Raw genomic sequence first — 16,254 nt, 5'->3', positions numbered from 1 at the left:
TCTTCATTTGTGTTCTGAAGATGAACGAAGGTGTTACGGGTGTCCAACGACATGAGGGTGAGGAATTAATTACATAATTTTCATTTTTGGGTGAACTGACCATTAAATGTTGTAAGAACAGCCTTGTTTGAGCATGACCCTTGACCTGGGCTCACCTGACGTAAATTTCTGTAACAAACAGCAACCAGCCTCCTGTATCGACTCGGAGTCGAGCCACATCTCCATAGCCCGACAGATTAGACTGTAGCATTTAACGGTTTTGGACATCAGAATCTCAACGTTGCTGGCTAGATCCAAGAAAGAGAAGCTTATTTAATATTGTTAAGATTGAAAATCCAAGACATTGATCATGAAAGCATTGAGTGAGTGTGTTCTACCCGGAGCAGCCAGTGGCACGAGGACCCTCAGCACCTGCAGCACCACAGGCTCACTGTCCATGAACCGGACCAGCGCGTTCAAAACCACCTCATGGTCCTTCTTCTCAATAAACTCCACCAGATGATCCTCAGAAACTGACAACCCAGCAGGTTACTTTAACAGTGCAATCATTCTGTGCTGTATTATTTCATTCAAATGTATTATCAAAACCTGCACAAAACTTTAACAATATAATCTTTTAAAATGTGATCAAATTAAATGTGAATGATTCCTTTCATTATTGGCAAACAAAGTGAAGCACAACAAAGGTTTACAGTCTGGATTAAAACATGCTTTGAGAAGTACATTCAGTTGTCCAAAAATAATACATTTCTGTTCCAATTTCTTCAAGATAAACCAAACATTTATTTAGGTTTTTGTGAAGACGTTTGAATTTCTGTGTGTATCCTATGATGGTTTTATCAAATGAAATGGTGAAATGGTCACGTGCCACTGTTGGTGCTTTCAGCGGGGTCAGGGATCAGCAAGGGCACCCTAACTGGTTTGCAGCTATGTCGCCCCATACACAACAAACAGAGATGCTCTGTGTATTCTGACCTTTCTATTCTGCCAGCCTTCGCTCCCCACGTGCATCAATGAGCCTTGGCCGCCCATGACCCTGTGGCCGGTTCTCCACTGTTCCTTCCTTGGAGCACTTTTGATAGAGACTGACCACTGCAGACCGGGAACAGCCCACAAGAGCTGCAGTTTTGGAGATGCTCTGACCCAGTCGTCTAGCCGTCACAATTTGGCCCTTGTCAAACTCGCTAAAATCCTTACGCTTGCCCATTTCTCCTGCTTCTAACACATCAACTTTGAGGACAAAATGTTAACTTGCTTCCTAATAGATTCCACCCACTAATCAGTATTACTCACTTCGGTGATCAGTGTAAATTGTGCCACTCATTCAGAGACACACAGAACATGAAAACTGCATTTTAAATTTTTTCTTTTTTTTTTAAAAGTATTTTGAGCTTTAACTTTTTCCTTGCCAAACACAGAATTTTCCATATTTCCGTGTTTGCACTTTCGACGCTAGAGGGCGCTATTACGCATCTTCTGAATGAGTACTGATGAGCTACAGGACTGTGAAGCTTTAGGGGTGTTGATGGACTCGATCTGCTCCATCTGTGTTTGATCATCACTAAATCTGATCTGGAGTCAGTCTTTCACAAAAACCTGATTTTCTCAGCTTTTTGTTCAAAATGTTGCTTTGTTAAGAAACTTACCCATATTCAAGAGTTACAATGTTTCTGTTTAAAAGAAGAGGGTCAGCTCTTTCTTTCGATATACTGAATGCTCAGATATTCATAAAACAAAATATTCTGGGCTATTAAATCTTTGTGAAAATAGTTAAAAACCCAGGCAGTGACTGGCAACGTTTTTTTTAAATGCTGGTGGGGAAAGAGTTAATATTTGAAGACACTAGTTCATATCACAATTTTATTTAAGTGTACAGCCTTAATTTTGATTTATTCCATTTAACACCACTACAAATTGCTCTCCCCTTAAATAATGCCCTATTTAGCATTAATTTGCCCTACTCATCCTATGACTGGACTCTTGCGGAAGCGGAAATCATTGGGTGCTATATTAAAGGAACTCTCCACCGTTTTTAGAAATAGGGCTTATTCAACATCGTTCCTATATTTAGATATGTGGACAAATGCATTTTTGTCTCAGTGTAAAATGTCCCGAGTAAAAGTGATCCAAAAAAAATAAAACACACCCACCTAATTACTTCTTCTGGTCTGCGTATTCACAACGAGTACAAATAGCGATGCAGATTAAGACTGGGCGATTTCCTTGGCAGATTATTATGGGGAAGCACAGGCGAAGCACTGCTAGAGATAGTCCTCCGGCTGTTGGGCAATCGCAATGTGTTGTGTGATATCTCTGAGCCCAAGTAGCAGTGCTTCGCCTGTGCTTCCCCATAATATAGTCCACAGTCAATATCTGCATAGGAAATCGGCATCGCTATTAATACATGCTATCTGGCAACATAGGATTCCATTCATTAAGCTAAGCTAAGCTAGCGGCGACCCTGCCAAACTAAACAATGCATGCACTGAGACAAAAATGCATTTGCCCACATATCTAAATATAGGAAAGATGTTGAATAAGCCCTATTTCTAAAAACAGTGGAGTGTTCCTTTAATATATTGTGTGTACTCAAAGGAATTTGTGATGAATCACGGTTACCTGTCTGCAGCAGCAGCTGTAAAGCAGCACATCCCTGTAGTTGAACCTCTTCTCTGTCACCGAAGAACCTCATGGCTTCCAGAATCAAGAAAAACACATCCACTTCCTCCTCATCCAGAACCTGCATCACAATTTCACCTGACCCACAAACAACACATCCATCAGAACCATTGTTTACCCAAACATTAGTTTAATTTCCGGAGGGGAGTGAGAAAACGCACAAAATGGTGGTGTACCTCAAGTGAAATGAAACATGCTAATCTAATCATCATTAGGGGTTCAAGCCTGTAGCACTGATTGTAATTGTTAGAATTTCCAAGGCTCAGCATTTTCCCGTAAAAGTGATCGCGCAGACCAACTGTAAGTCATAGAGACTGGAAACGTCGAAGGATTGTAGTACCCACCCCGTCTACAATGTCACCAAGGCTCGCCCCAATCGGCCTGATGGTGGCGCTACAGCGATTATGTCACATGCCTGTCCTGTCTTGTGTGCACGTGGGTTTTGTCATGTCTAGCATGTGCTCCTGTCATTGTCTGATCCCTCCCCCTTGTTAGTGTTGATACTATCTGACCCCCAACACTATCTGATTAGTGTTGATTTCTCCCACCTGTTCCCGCTTGATTTCTTCCCCTTATAAGCTCCTTGTGTTTGTAAGTGCCAGGTATTCTGCCCGCGCCGCCCCGGCCACTTGAACTCGGTGGGCCTGCCGAACTCGGCGGACCACCCTGGCCATTCAAACTTTGAGGGCCACCATGGCCTCCTGAACTTTTGGTTTTCCTTGTCCCTCCCTTGTTTACCCCTCCCTTGTCTGTTCCTTCCTTGTCTGTTTCCCCTGTCCCTCCCGTGCCCCCCTGGTCTGTCCCTCCCGTGCCCCCCTGGTCTGTCCCTCCCGTCCCCCCCCTGGTCTGTCCCTCCCGTCCCCCCCCTGGTCTGTCCCTCCCGTCCCCCCCCTGGTCTGAACCTTTAAACAAAACGTTTAAAGTGGCCGTAGACACTTTTGCTAAAATGACTGTCCTTCTTGAACGGTATGAGATAATGTCACCAAACTTGGTACGCCTATGTTTTGGCTCAGTCTGTAATCGTGTGAAAAAGGAAGGAGCGACTGGCCACTTGGTTGTGCTAAAAAAAAACAACAACATGAAAATGGCTATAGCTACGCAACAGTCAGTCAAACTTGAAAACGAACATGCGGTGTCTTTGTCCAAGGTGCCTCGATTGTCTATGAGGACATTCGTGTACCTCACAAAAACACAGCTGCCTTTGGCCAGTGAATATCGAGCGGTTGTCAAACAAGGTAAAAGGAGGACGACCGGAACAGAACGAAACTCACTAGGCCTGTTTGACTCGCGGCCCTAGAGCCCTGTGAGAAATTCAAAAGAAATCGTCCACTTGCACATTTTTCACACGCGTGTAGGATTGTATATCACACGATTTTTCGTACATGCCCACGACATTCATACCTGTGGTAGAACTCATCATTCGGAGCATCTTTTGCCTCTAGAAATGCCGCAGTCAATCGAACCGTTTGTAAAATACTGGAGATTATTTCATAACCTACTTTTGTGAACTACTCCTAGGTTTTTGGCTCAACTTTAATAGCTGTTAAAAAGCTTTAAAGGTGCACTATGCAACTTTCCGTCCACTAGAGGAATGCTATTCTAAACAAAGGCGTAGTTTGATGACGCCAAGTGTGAGCGCAGCATCTTGGGACATGTGGTCTTCACATCACAGCCGGTGGAAAATAGGACTCGGGCAGAAATCATGTTCATGGATGCGGTTATTAACGTTACTGTAGTGTAAAGCAGAGCAGGACCGAGTGTTGTGGAGCTGAGCACGGCCGCTGGAGCGATTGTTACACAAACACACGGCTTGTGAACACCGGGACTTTTATTATGACGGGACGGGACACAGTCGCCGGGCGCCCGCACTTCCACGTTTCCGGTCATGATTATAAGGTAAAGCAGCTCTGTTTATCATATTAGATACATTTAAGTGTGTTTAAAAGGATGTTCTGATGTTACTCCGTGCATTCGCTCGGCACTGCTGTGACATGTTCACACTGCTAAGAGTAAAGCGCTTCTGCAGAATAAAACCGAGGGTAGCGCAGATAAGAGGCGATTGACAGGCGACTCGCTCAAACGCTATGCTGAAACGTCCCGGCCCTTTGTTAAAATAGCAATTTTCTCACAATTTACAAATAGTTAGAAACATTTGGGATATTGTAAGTTCTCAACTGAACAAAATATATAACACCGGCCTAGTAGTTTTTGGATATTTTACTGTAAAAATACTACATAGTGCACCTTTAAGACTACTATATTTCCTTTGTAAATGTCCGGTATTGGCTGTAAATGGTCTTTTCCATCTATGATCTAGATGGTTAAAGGCTTGATAAATAAAATAAATATCTTTTTACAAATGTGCTTAAAGGCCTTAATGTGCTTGAACCCTAATAAATGCTGCTCGCAGCTATAATCATAAACATGTCTGTGTAAGGCGAATGCGGCTATTTCATAATAACCAACAAGAAGAACCCCATGTATGAGATATTTCCCTAAGATCCATAGTTATATAATGTACTGCCATTTCTGATTTGATTATGTCATTCACAGTGCTTCATGGGATGAGATTGCTTCATAAAATACATTAATAGCTACACAGTATTTGCAGGGGGGTCCAATCCTGTTCCTATCTTCCTACCAGCCCCGATTTAACACACCTGTCTGTAATTATCATGTGCTTCTGAAGTTCTTCATTAGCTGCTTCAGGTGTGTTAGATCATGGTTGCAGCAACTTTGCAGAGAGATAGAATTCCAGGAACAGGTTTGGGCACCATTGCAGTGCAGTATTGTTTCCTTGTTGTAATTCATACGGGACCTTGCTGGTTTGGTTACAATTTTGTAAAGAAGTTTTGGTTGTGTAAACCGCATTATGGAAAAGCAAGTCTTACCTGACTTAAGCAGCAGAGCCAGAGCTCTCAGACCCACCATCATCATCTTGGCATCTTTATGATGCATTGAAAGCACCTTAAGAATCTGCCTGTGAACAAACATGTGATAGCAGCAATGAATTTATTATTTAAAGTATCTTAGACATCCTTACATGTTTCAACTAAGGAGCAGTTTTAACTGTTTTAGGGCTGCGATTTCAAAACTTCTTCAAAATCGTCTTGTTTTCTTAAACGAAAAAAAAAATCAGTTTTATTTTTAAATGGGCACCCTGACTGGTCTGCGGCTATGCCGCCCCATACACAACAAACTGAGATGCTCTGTGTATTCTGACAGCTTTCTATCAGAACCAGCATTAACTTCTGGAGCAGTTTGAGCTCCAGTAGCTCGTCTGTTTGATCGGACCACACGGGCCAGCCTTCGCTCCCCACGTGCATCAATGAGCCTTGGCCGCCCATGACCCTGTGGCCGGTTCTCCACTGTCCTTGGAGCACTTTTGATAGATACTGACCACTGCAGACCGGGAACAGCCCACAAGAGCTGCAGTTTTGAAGATGCTCTGACCCAGCCGTCATAATTTGGCCCTTCTCAAACTCGCTCAAATCCTTACGCTTGCCCATTTCTCCTGCTTCTAACACATCAACTTTGAGGACAAAATGTTCACTTGCTGCCTAATATATCCCGCCCACTAACAGGTGCCGTCATGAAGAGATCATAATGTTATGCCTGATCGGTGTATGCTGCTCTATTAAGAGCTCTTATTTTTCTATTATGTCGTACTCTTTAGTTGACCTCATTTATAATGTCACTAGAACAGCACTCTTCCTCTCAGAAATTAAGTTACAGAATATTATGTTTACAAAAAAACAAAATAACTTCAAGACTTCTGATGCACTTTTTACTGGCCAATCATTATCATAAACACGCTGCAGCTTCTTCAAAATGCAGCAGCTAAAGTTCTACTCAGATCTTCAAAATATGATCTTATAGGTCAAATATTATCATCACTACACCGGTGCCCTGTTTAATATTAAATAATTGTATTACTTATTTATGGAGCTCTTAAAGGTGTATTCCAGGGGTGTTCAATCCTGCCACTGTCCAGCAAAGTTTAGCTCCAACCCCAATGAAACACAACTGAACCCACTAATCAAGAGCCTGATAGGCACACTAGAAACTTCAAGCAGACGTGTTGAGGCGAACTGGAGCTAATCTCCCAGGACCGCGTTTAGACAGCCCTGTCTAGCCTTTTAAAACCTGACAGTCCTGTCACCGTAAAAAATTCCAAAACCATCAACTTTGTGTTGTGCCAAAAACAGATATATCCAGTTGCAGATGAAGAATATTTTCTTAAATCTCTCTACCTAAGCCTTCCAAGCAATTTTCAGTTTGTTCATGACTAAAGCACAGCATTAGAGCTATAAAAAACAGGTGGGATTTGGTTATTAAAATGCACTTATGTGTGAGTGTTAATGCATTTACAGCAGCATTCAAAATAAGGTATAAAGCTGCTGTAGAGTTAAATGACTGAATTGTTATATTTGTTTCCTTCATCCACACCTTAGGACAGCCGTCCCAAAGTTCATTAGCCTCGCTCATACTCAGATCCAACCTTGACTGCCATCAGCCTTAAGTTGTTGTGCCTGCATCCCTTCAATTTACATTTAACGTGTATGTGTGTGTGTGTGTGTGTGTGTGTGTGTGTGTGTGTGTGTGTGTGGACTTAGTACACAGTGTATTTATGTTGATTTTTTTTTGTAATTGAAAATGACATTTGCACTGGTTTTTATGGAAGGTAAAGGGTTAGTTCACCCAAAAATGATAATTATGTCATTAGCTCCTCCCCCTAATGTCGTTCCACACCCGTAAGACCTCCGTTCATCTTCACACACAGTTTAAGATATTTTATATTTAGTCCGAGAGCGTATGCAAGTGTATGCACACTATACTGTCCATGTCCAGAAAGGGAATAAAAACATCATCACAGTAGTCCATATGAGACATCAGTGGGTTAATCAGAGTCTCTTGAAGCATCGGAAATACATTTGAGTCCAAAAATAACAAAAACTACGACTTTATTCAGCATTGTCTTCTCTTCCGCGTTTGTTTTCAATCCTCAAATAAAGATTCAAACGGTCATGAATCAGCGGATTGATTCATGATTCGGATCGCGTGCCAAACTGCTGAAATCACGTGACGCTGGCGTTTTTATTCCCTTTCTGGACATGGACAGTATAGTGTGCATACACTTGCATACGCTCTCGGACTCAAATATAAAATATCTTAAACTGTGTGTGTAGATGAACGGAGGTCTTACGGGTGTGAACGACATTAGGGTGAGGAGTTAATGACATAATGAACATTTTTGGGTGAACTAACCCTTTAAAGACTGAATGTACCTTGTTATAATGGATAATTCTGCTTTAAACTGTTGACAGTTACTTCAGTTGCATGGTCTATATAAACAGGAATGTACGACAATATAAGCTCATAGAAATAACTTACTTGTGCACCTCTATAAACTCATAGTCCAGTGGGTTGGTCAGACGATCCAGAGTGCTTGGACAGATCTCCATCAGACGGCACAGCAGAGACCAGCCCACCTACAGCAGCAAAACAGGAAATCACTTTTAAAATCCTGCTCCGGGATCTTTAATCACTTTACTTAGTCGAAAAAGCTGAACTAAAACTTCCACCAGAAAGGATGTCACAAGTGACAGCAAAAAATATTTTTCATTTACTTATCCATATGTCCTTCAAAACCCACGACCTTAGCCTCATTCGGACTCTAAGTCCACATCTGATTGGAAACCAATCATCATATTTAGCATTATTTTATATTTAGGATTTCAAACCAATTTTGAATGTAGCCAATCAGATACACAAATAATGTTTTTGGACTGACAGTGTGGACATAGCCTTTGTTTCTTCCAAGAACATCATGTTTTCAAGAATTTTCATGTTGCTCTTTTTAAAATGAAAGTTATTATGGGCCAGTATGACTTGATATTATGCACAAAAGTCCATATGACTTAAAATTATTCACACTTCTGGTTCAATGTAAATATTAAAACCATCACATTGTGATGTGTCATAGTGGACATCATCGATTTCAAAGATAATTTTTCACATTTGAACTTGCCCAAGTGCAAATAACAAATGGATTTTCAGCGAATTATGAGGGGTCGTGAATTGAGAACACATTTTCTCTGATCTTTTAAGTGTCACAGTCATCAGCTGGTGTGCCCAGGTTGGCCACTAGAGGGCCTTCCTTCCTTCGGTCCCCATAATCCTTTGCCCGGACTCATCATGAATTATTGCATTCACTTGTTTATCATTACAGCCAATCACAGCAGTGGGCGTTTACACTGAAGTCTCACCGCAGCCAATCACAGCAGTGGGCGTTTACACTGAAGTCTCACCGCAGCCAATCAAAGCAGTGGGCGTTTACACTGAAGTCTCACCACAGCCAATCAGAGCAGTGGGCGTTTACACTGAAGTCTCACAGCAGCCAATCACAGCATTAAAGTCTCACCGCAGCCAATCACAGCAGTTGGCGTTTACACTGAAGTCTCACAGCAGCCAATCACAGCACTGAAGTCTCACAGCAGCCAATCACAGCAGTGGGCGTTTACACTGAGGTCTTTAATAGTGGGCATTTCAGTGTAGAAATGGCCTTTTGTTTCTAAATGATTTATCTAAAATCGTACTAACATTATAAGAGCACCCAAGGAAACAATTTTAAAAAATGCAGTTTATGGCCCCTTTAAATTCATAAAATGACAGATAACTTGTAAACTGCACAATATCTATTTTCATGGTGTGTTTTTTTCCCCTCATATCCTATTCACTTTCATTATGGAAAAGAGCAGCGTGAACATTCTTCTCAATATCTCATTTTGTGTCCCATAGAAAAAAAAGAAAGCAATTTAATTCGGAGCAATATTTATAGAATACATTTTGGGTGAACTATTACGCATTTGCCAGGACATTATTTGTGCAGCCAACAAATAAAAAGAAGACTACCTGCTGAACTTTGCTGTTGAAATGCGATGACAGCACCAGCATCAGGGGCACATGGACGTTTTGATCCGCGAACAGCTCAACTGCAGGACAAAAGAAGAACACAAATCTAAAAATACCTGAGCAGATGTCCCACTAGAAAAAGCACAGAGAGGGGGGGCTGAAACGTTACATTGCTGTCTGTCTATATGAATGTATATTAAGACTCAAAAGCATCAGAATGTTCACAAAGCACATGTCCAGCTCCGGTGGTCATAATAATAACTCACCACAGTGATCTGTATGGGACAGGAACAGGAGGTCCTGTATGATCTGAACCATGGTGCCCAGCTGCTTCCCCTCTGTAAGATTCAACCTTACCAGCAGCTTCTTCAGTCTGACCCCTAACTCCTCTTTATCAGCCATGGTCTTCCTCTGTCTGAGCCTTAAAGCTCCTTCTGATACTCTCTGAGCATGTGGACACAATGTTGCTTCTGCAGACCATCCTCTGTTCCCCAGCGCAGACGCTCTCCTGCCATATTTATGCAAACCAGAACACGAGTTATGCCAGAGTAAAGCCTGATATGACTAATCTGTAGTTCCCGAATTCATTTTCGGCTTGGTAAAGACGAGATCCTGGCTGACCGTGACCGCGCGCTGCGTTATGAATCATATGACTGCAAGAATTCACAAACTTCCTGTTCGAGCACAACAACAGAGTGAACGCCAGAGAAACAGAGTCACTTATTAAAGCGAATGGCACTCACAAAAGCGTCTCGCTGGTAGGTCACAGAGGGAGAACCCAAATATGATTTAAAGTTACTTATGCATATGTAACATATATTGTTCATATTTTAAAGCGCGTTTGCTATTGCTTCAGTAGATCGCTGTGTGAAAACGCGCATAGGTGGTACATTTTCATGTTTTACGAATCAATATTGTAAGATTCTGAACTAAGATAAACAAAAAGCTTTCACAGAATGACATGCGTAATCAACATTTCGCGACTTTTTTTATTTCGATGTATTTTTGCAGCTAATATCAGATTGTTAATTAAGACAGCTGTACTCAATCGACGAAGCGTTTTGCACGCAACATTTATTATCGTGATTTCGAGCTTGTTATATTATAATCCGAGTTTTAGACCCAAAAGGTCTATTTTAATTTATTTGAGCGAATCGGTTCTTTCAATGTGTTCGGTACACCAAACCGATTCCTGAACCGAATCACTGAATCATTTGAGCTAGAATCCTTACAGTTGTCCTTTTTTCTGCGTCATTTTACGTGTTGTTTTTAGCTAGTGAAGTAAGTAAACACTGTAATAATCCTTCAGTACATGTTATATTGTGCCACATGCGAGTCATTCACAAACTACAATGCGAATCGGTTTGACTGAATCATTAAATAGAATCGATTCAAACGAACAATTCGTTTGCTAATCACTGCTAGTAGAGTGTATGTTGCTGAAAATTTATAATATTTTTCACAAAATCACTTTAATTTTACTGTAGGGCATGTAGGGCACGAATCCTTCATAAATTGTGCTATGCCAGGATTTTAGCAAATAGGCTAACCACAATATTTGGTTTGCTAATGTTTCACTGTGGTTTGAGGTGTGTACACTGCCAACGTGTTAATGTTGGGTTGGGTTTGTTGATCATGTGCTCAAGGTGTTTTTTTTTTTTGTTTTTTTTTGTGACAGGAGGCAATGTGTGTAACCTCTGGAGAATGGAGCAGCTGATAGGAGACAGGGCAGTTGAGGACGAAAGGAGTTTGATAAAACCGCCATCTAATGTCCCAACCAGCCACCAAGAAAATGATGTGTCCACATCCACAGGCCAGAGCCATCAGGCCACGCCATGTTTCGTGTACACCCTGGCTTTCTTCTCGGCTCTAGGTGGGTTCTTGTTTGGCTATGACACAGGCGTGGTGTCCGGAGCCATGCTCCTCCTCAAGAGAGAGATGAACCTCAGCTCTCTGTGGCAGGAGCTGCTGGTCTCCATCACTGTTGGCGCAGCGGCCGTCTCCGCTCTGGCTGGAGGGTATCTCAATGGACTTTTCGGCCGGAGAATCTGCATTCTGCTTGCTAGCTTCATCTTCTCCGCTGGAGGAATCATCCTCAGTGTCGCTAAAAGCAAAGAGGTTCTTCTGTGTGGAAGGCTCACGGTTGGGCTTGGCATAGGTAATTCATTCTGTATGTACACTCACTTAAAGGATTATTAGGAACACCTGTTCAATTTCTCATTAATGCAATTTTCTAATCAACCAATCACATGGCAGTTGCTTCAATTCATTTAGGGGTGTGGTCCTGGTCAAGACAATCTCCTGAACTCCAAACTGAATGTCAGTATGGGAAAGAAAGATTATTTATTTATTTAAAAAAAAGGTAAAAACATCCAGTTTTGCAGCAGTCCTGTGGGTGAAAAGGCCTTGTGATTCAAGCTGAAAGACCGACTGATTCAAGCTGATAGAAGAGCAACTTTGACTGAAATAACCACTCGTTACAACCGAGGTATGCAGCAAAACATTTGTGAAGCCACAACACACACAACCTTGAGGCGGATGGGCTACAACAGCAGAAGACCCCACCGGGTACCACTCATCTCCTCTACAAATAGGAAAAATTTGCACAAGCTCACAAAAATTGGACAGTTGAAGACTGGAAAAATGTTGCCTGGTCTGATGAGTCTCGATTTCTGTTGAGACATTCAGATGGTAGAGTCAGAATTTGGCGTAAACAGAATGAGAACATGGATCCATCATGCCTTGTTACCACTGTGCAGGCTGGTGGTGGTAGTGTAATGGTGTGGGGGATGTTTTCTTGGCACACTTTAGGCCCCTTAGTGCCAATTGGGCATCGTTTAACTGCCACGGCCTTCCTGAGCATTGTTTCTGACCATGTCCATCCCTTTATGAGCACCATGTACCCATCCTCTGATGGCTACTTCCAGCAGGATAATGCACCATGTCACAAAGCTTGAATCATTTCAAATTGGTTTCTTGAACATGCCAATGAGTTGACTGTACTAAAATGGCCGCCACAGTCACCAGATCTCAACCCAATAGAGCATCTTTGGGATGTGGTGGAACGGGAGCTTCATGCCCTGGATGTGCATCCCACAAATCTCCATCAACTGTAAGATGCTATCCTATCAATATGGGCCAACATTACTAAAGAATGCTTTCAGCACCTTGCTGAATCAATGCCACGTGGAATTAAGGCAGTTCTGAAGGAGAAAGGGTCAAACACAGTATTTGTATGGTGTTCCTAATAATCCTTTATGTGTATGTAGTATGTGTACAGTTGTTTGAATTCAGTTTGTGTGCCATATCCTTCTTTCACGTCTTCTATTTCTTTTTATTAGGAATTGCATCCATGACTGTGCCCGTCTACATCGCTGAGGTCTCGCCTTCTCACCTCCGAGGTCAGCTGGTCACGGTTAACACTCTGTTCATCACCGGTGGGCAGTTCGTAGCCAGCGTGGTGGATGGGGCCTTTAGCTACCTGCCTTATGATGGCTGGAGGTGGGTTCAAATGGAAGTTTTACCTCTTGAAGGAGTACTTTCACATGGAGAATGGAAAGGGTCCATTGAGTTTGAAGCTCAAAAAAGTGCGGCCATCCATCATAAACATACTCCATATGGCTCTGAAGCAAATCGATTTTCTGAGGCAAATCTGGTTTTATTGAAGAAAAATATCCATATTTAAAACTTTATAAAGTTAAATATCTAGCTTCCGCCAGCCCGCCTTCTGTATTCAACTTCAGCCTCTCTCAGTTCAAAACGCTTACGCTATGTCGGATGTCATGTAAAATATATACATCAATAAATATTCATACTTACAGGAGGTGATTCTGAGGAGCCAGCTGGTCCAAATAAACTGGGTACTGACCCATCTTTACAAGAGCAAATGTTTTACGAATCCCGCATTGAATGGCTGGTCAAGTTGTCCAAAGGCATAGGCGATAGGTGTGTGCGAGATTCAAAAAAATTCAATATTGCGATATCGATATTAATTTAGAGATTTTTAAGCCTATGTTAAATGAGGAGATAGTTACGGAAAACGCATCAAAATAGATTCATAGCAAATAAACTTTTTCTTACAACACAAGGTTTATTTCAACTGACACTAATATTGGACTGGTGCAACATGAATAAATAAATAATAATCATGTCCATAGAACAGGACATGTTTTACAGTAAAAAAAAAAAAAAAAAAAAGAGCCTGTCTAAAGGACAGGACATGCTGTACTGTTTGTACACTTTGTTTTTGTCCTTCAAAATACTATAATCGTTAAAAGACAGACATAGCTACAAATGTGTACCGTGATGCTGTATTATTCTATTTCAAATTTTATTATGTAGTAGGCTATTTGCAATATTTTTCTTTGCGGGAGAGGGGAGACAGTGATATTCATGTGCATATTTCACTCAGAGCGGCTTCGCACGTCAGCCCTGTAGAGAGAGCTTTATTCAAATGGACTGCATTTATATAGCGCTTTTATCCAAAGCGCTTTACATTTTTGCCTCACATTCACCCATTCATACACCGACGGCGATGTCAGCCATGTAAGGCGCCATCAGCTCGTCGGGAGCAGCTGGGGTTAGGTGTCTTGCTCATGGACACTTCGACACTTGGTCAGGTGGAACCGGGGATTGAACCACCAACCTTCTGGTTTGTAGACAACCTACATGAACCACTGAGCCACTGCCGCCCCGGTAGTTATTCAGGCCATTTAAATTCTGATTTTGGCTGCCTCTGAAACCTTAGATATTAAACTACCTAAGAAGTTCAAGTAAATAGGCTTTACTAGAAATCCGCACTCATTGAAAAACAAAACAAAATTCACTTTAAAGGAACTGTGTGTAAGAAATGTATTTCAATTAATCATAAAATGGCGAAATCATGTTAATTTCAAATACTTATATCACTGACAAAATTAGTCCGGCCAGGATTTTGTCATTTAAAGTTGTTGTTGCAGCCGTCAACGGATGTTGATGTTTTGGCCTGAAGCTCCGCCCTCCACTTATCTACCAATCACAAAGTCAGTAGTGATTAGGCATCCGGGGGGAGGGGGATACACACATACAGTACCAGTTTTGGCCACAATCTTACATACCCTTCCTTTAAAGAAAGACTTTTATTCAAAACAATACTCAATGAAGGGATCATGTCTGACCTCACTCCGTGTCTCCAGACATATACGCATCTTATGTATCTTACTTATGCTGCTTTAAAAAAAAAAAAAATCAACATATGAAATAAAAGAAAAATATTATAGGCTAATATTTAAACATAGCCTGATTAAATAGGCTACGTTTTTTTTAACCCATGGCCAACGAAGGCACCGGCGCATGGACATTTTCCAATACAACATTTTTAGCCAAACAGATGCAAGACATAATTATAAACTATAATCTTACTACTTACTCACAAAGGCTGCTGATTCAGGGAATGGATTATTTTGCTTGCAGTCACTCCAAACGCTGTCTTCATTTAAAAAAAAAAAAAAAAAGTTTATTAAACGTATTAAAGTTTTTAATTTTAAAAGAACTTCTAATTTCAGTTCATATTTCTAGCAATGAAACTCCAAGCCAAGATAATGAAATGGTAAAAAAAAAAAAAAAACGTGCCTATATGTCTCCTTCCATTTAAAAAATGGCTATTGCGGGGCTGGGATATGCATAAACTTACCAACGTAGGCTACATCGCATACTTTTTGAAATTACTTATAATGAGAAAAAAAAATACAAACCTGATTCCAAAAAAGTTGGGAGACTGTACAAATTGTGAATAAAACAGAATGCAATAATATGGAAGATTAAAATTTCAATATTTTATATATTAATATTCAATATTAATACAACATAGATGACATATCAAATGTTTAAACTGAGAAAATGTATAATTTTAAGGGAAAATAAGTTGATTTTAATTTTCATGGCATCAATACATCTCAAAAAAGTTGGGACAAGACCATGTTTACCACAATGTGGCATTCCCTCTTCTTTTATAACAGTCTGTAAACGTCTGGAGACTGAGGAGACAAGTTGCTCAAGTTTAGGAATAGGAATGTTGTCCCATTCCTGTCTAATACAGGCCTCTAGTTGCTCAACTGTCTTAGGTCTTCTTTGTCGCATCTTCCTCTTTATGATGCGCCAAATGTTTTCTATGGGTGAAAGATCTGGACGGCAGGCTGGCCATTTCAGTGCCCGGATCCTTCTTCTACACAGCCATGATGTTGTAATTGATGCAGTATGTGGTCTGCCATTGTCATGTTGGAAACTGCAAAGTCTTCCTTGAAAGAGACATATATGTTGTTCTAGAACTTGGATAAACCTTTCAGCATTGATGGTGCCTTTCCAGATGTGTAAGCTGCCCATGCCACACACACTCATGCAACCCCAGACCATCAGAGATGCAGCTTCTGAACTGAACGTTGATAACCGCTTGGGTTGTCCTTATCCTCTTTAGTCCAGATGACATGGCGTCCCAGTTTTCCAAATATAACATTTTGATTAATCTGCCCACAGAACAGTTTTCCACTTTGCCACAGTCCATTTTAAATGACCCTTGGCCCAGAGAAAACACCTGCGCTTCTGGACAAGGCTTCTTTTTTGACCTTTAGAGTTTTAGCCGGGAACGGCGAACTGCACGGTGGATTGTGTTCACCAACAATGTTT

The 16,254-nt window shown here is 41.2% G+C and overlaps 2 protein-coding genes across 8 annotated transcripts in view; one reads left to right on the top strand and one right to left on the bottom strand.

Moving 5' to 3' along the window:
• Positions 1–10,004, bottom strand: part of lrrk2 (leucine-rich repeat kinase 2) — a 62,875-nt gene extending 52,871 nt beyond the window's left edge. For both annotated transcript variants that reach the window (XM_067436166.1, XM_067436165.1), the window contains exons 1-7: positions 9,861–10,004; positions 9,595–9,674; positions 8,074–8,171; positions 5,571–5,659; positions 2,620–2,757; positions 378–512; positions 156–287 (exon numbers count right to left, since the gene is read on the bottom strand). In XM_067436166.1, the coding sequence (XP_067292267.1) occupies positions 156–287; positions 378–512; positions 2,620–2,757; positions 5,571–5,659; positions 8,074–8,171; positions 9,595–9,674; positions 9,861–9,996 (808 nt within the window). In that variant the 5' untranslated portion in view covers positions 9,997–10,004. The remainder of the gene's footprint in view (positions 1–155; positions 288–377; positions 513–2,619; positions 2,758–5,570; positions 5,660–8,073; positions 8,172–9,594; positions 9,675–9,860) is intronic.
• Positions 10,005–10,215: 211 nt separating this feature from the next.
• Positions 10,216–16,254, top strand: part of slc2a13b (solute carrier family 2 member 13b) — a 39,604-nt gene continuing 33,565 nt past the window's right edge. For all 6 annotated transcript variants that reach the window (XR_010901569.1, XM_067436169.1, XM_067436168.1 and 3 more), the window contains exons 1-3: positions 10,216–10,352; positions 11,273–11,752; positions 12,936–13,095. Coding sequence is in view for 5 of the 6 variants with exons in the window: in XM_067436169.1 (XP_067292270.1) it covers positions 11,299–11,752; positions 12,936–13,095 (614 nt within the window). In the remaining variant the exon portion in view is untranslated. The remainder of the gene's footprint in view (positions 10,353–11,272; positions 11,753–12,935; positions 13,096–16,254) is intronic.

This window comes from Pseudorasbora parva, chromosome 25 (genome assembly GCF_024679245.1).
Source record: "Pseudorasbora parva isolate DD20220531a chromosome 25, ASM2467924v1, whole genome shotgun sequence".
Lineage (NCBI taxonomy): Eukaryota > Metazoa > Chordata > Actinopteri > Cypriniformes > Gobionidae > Pseudorasbora > Pseudorasbora parva.
Note: the sequence above shows the minus strand (reverse complement) of the source record. Positions and strands in the feature narration are given on the sequence as shown.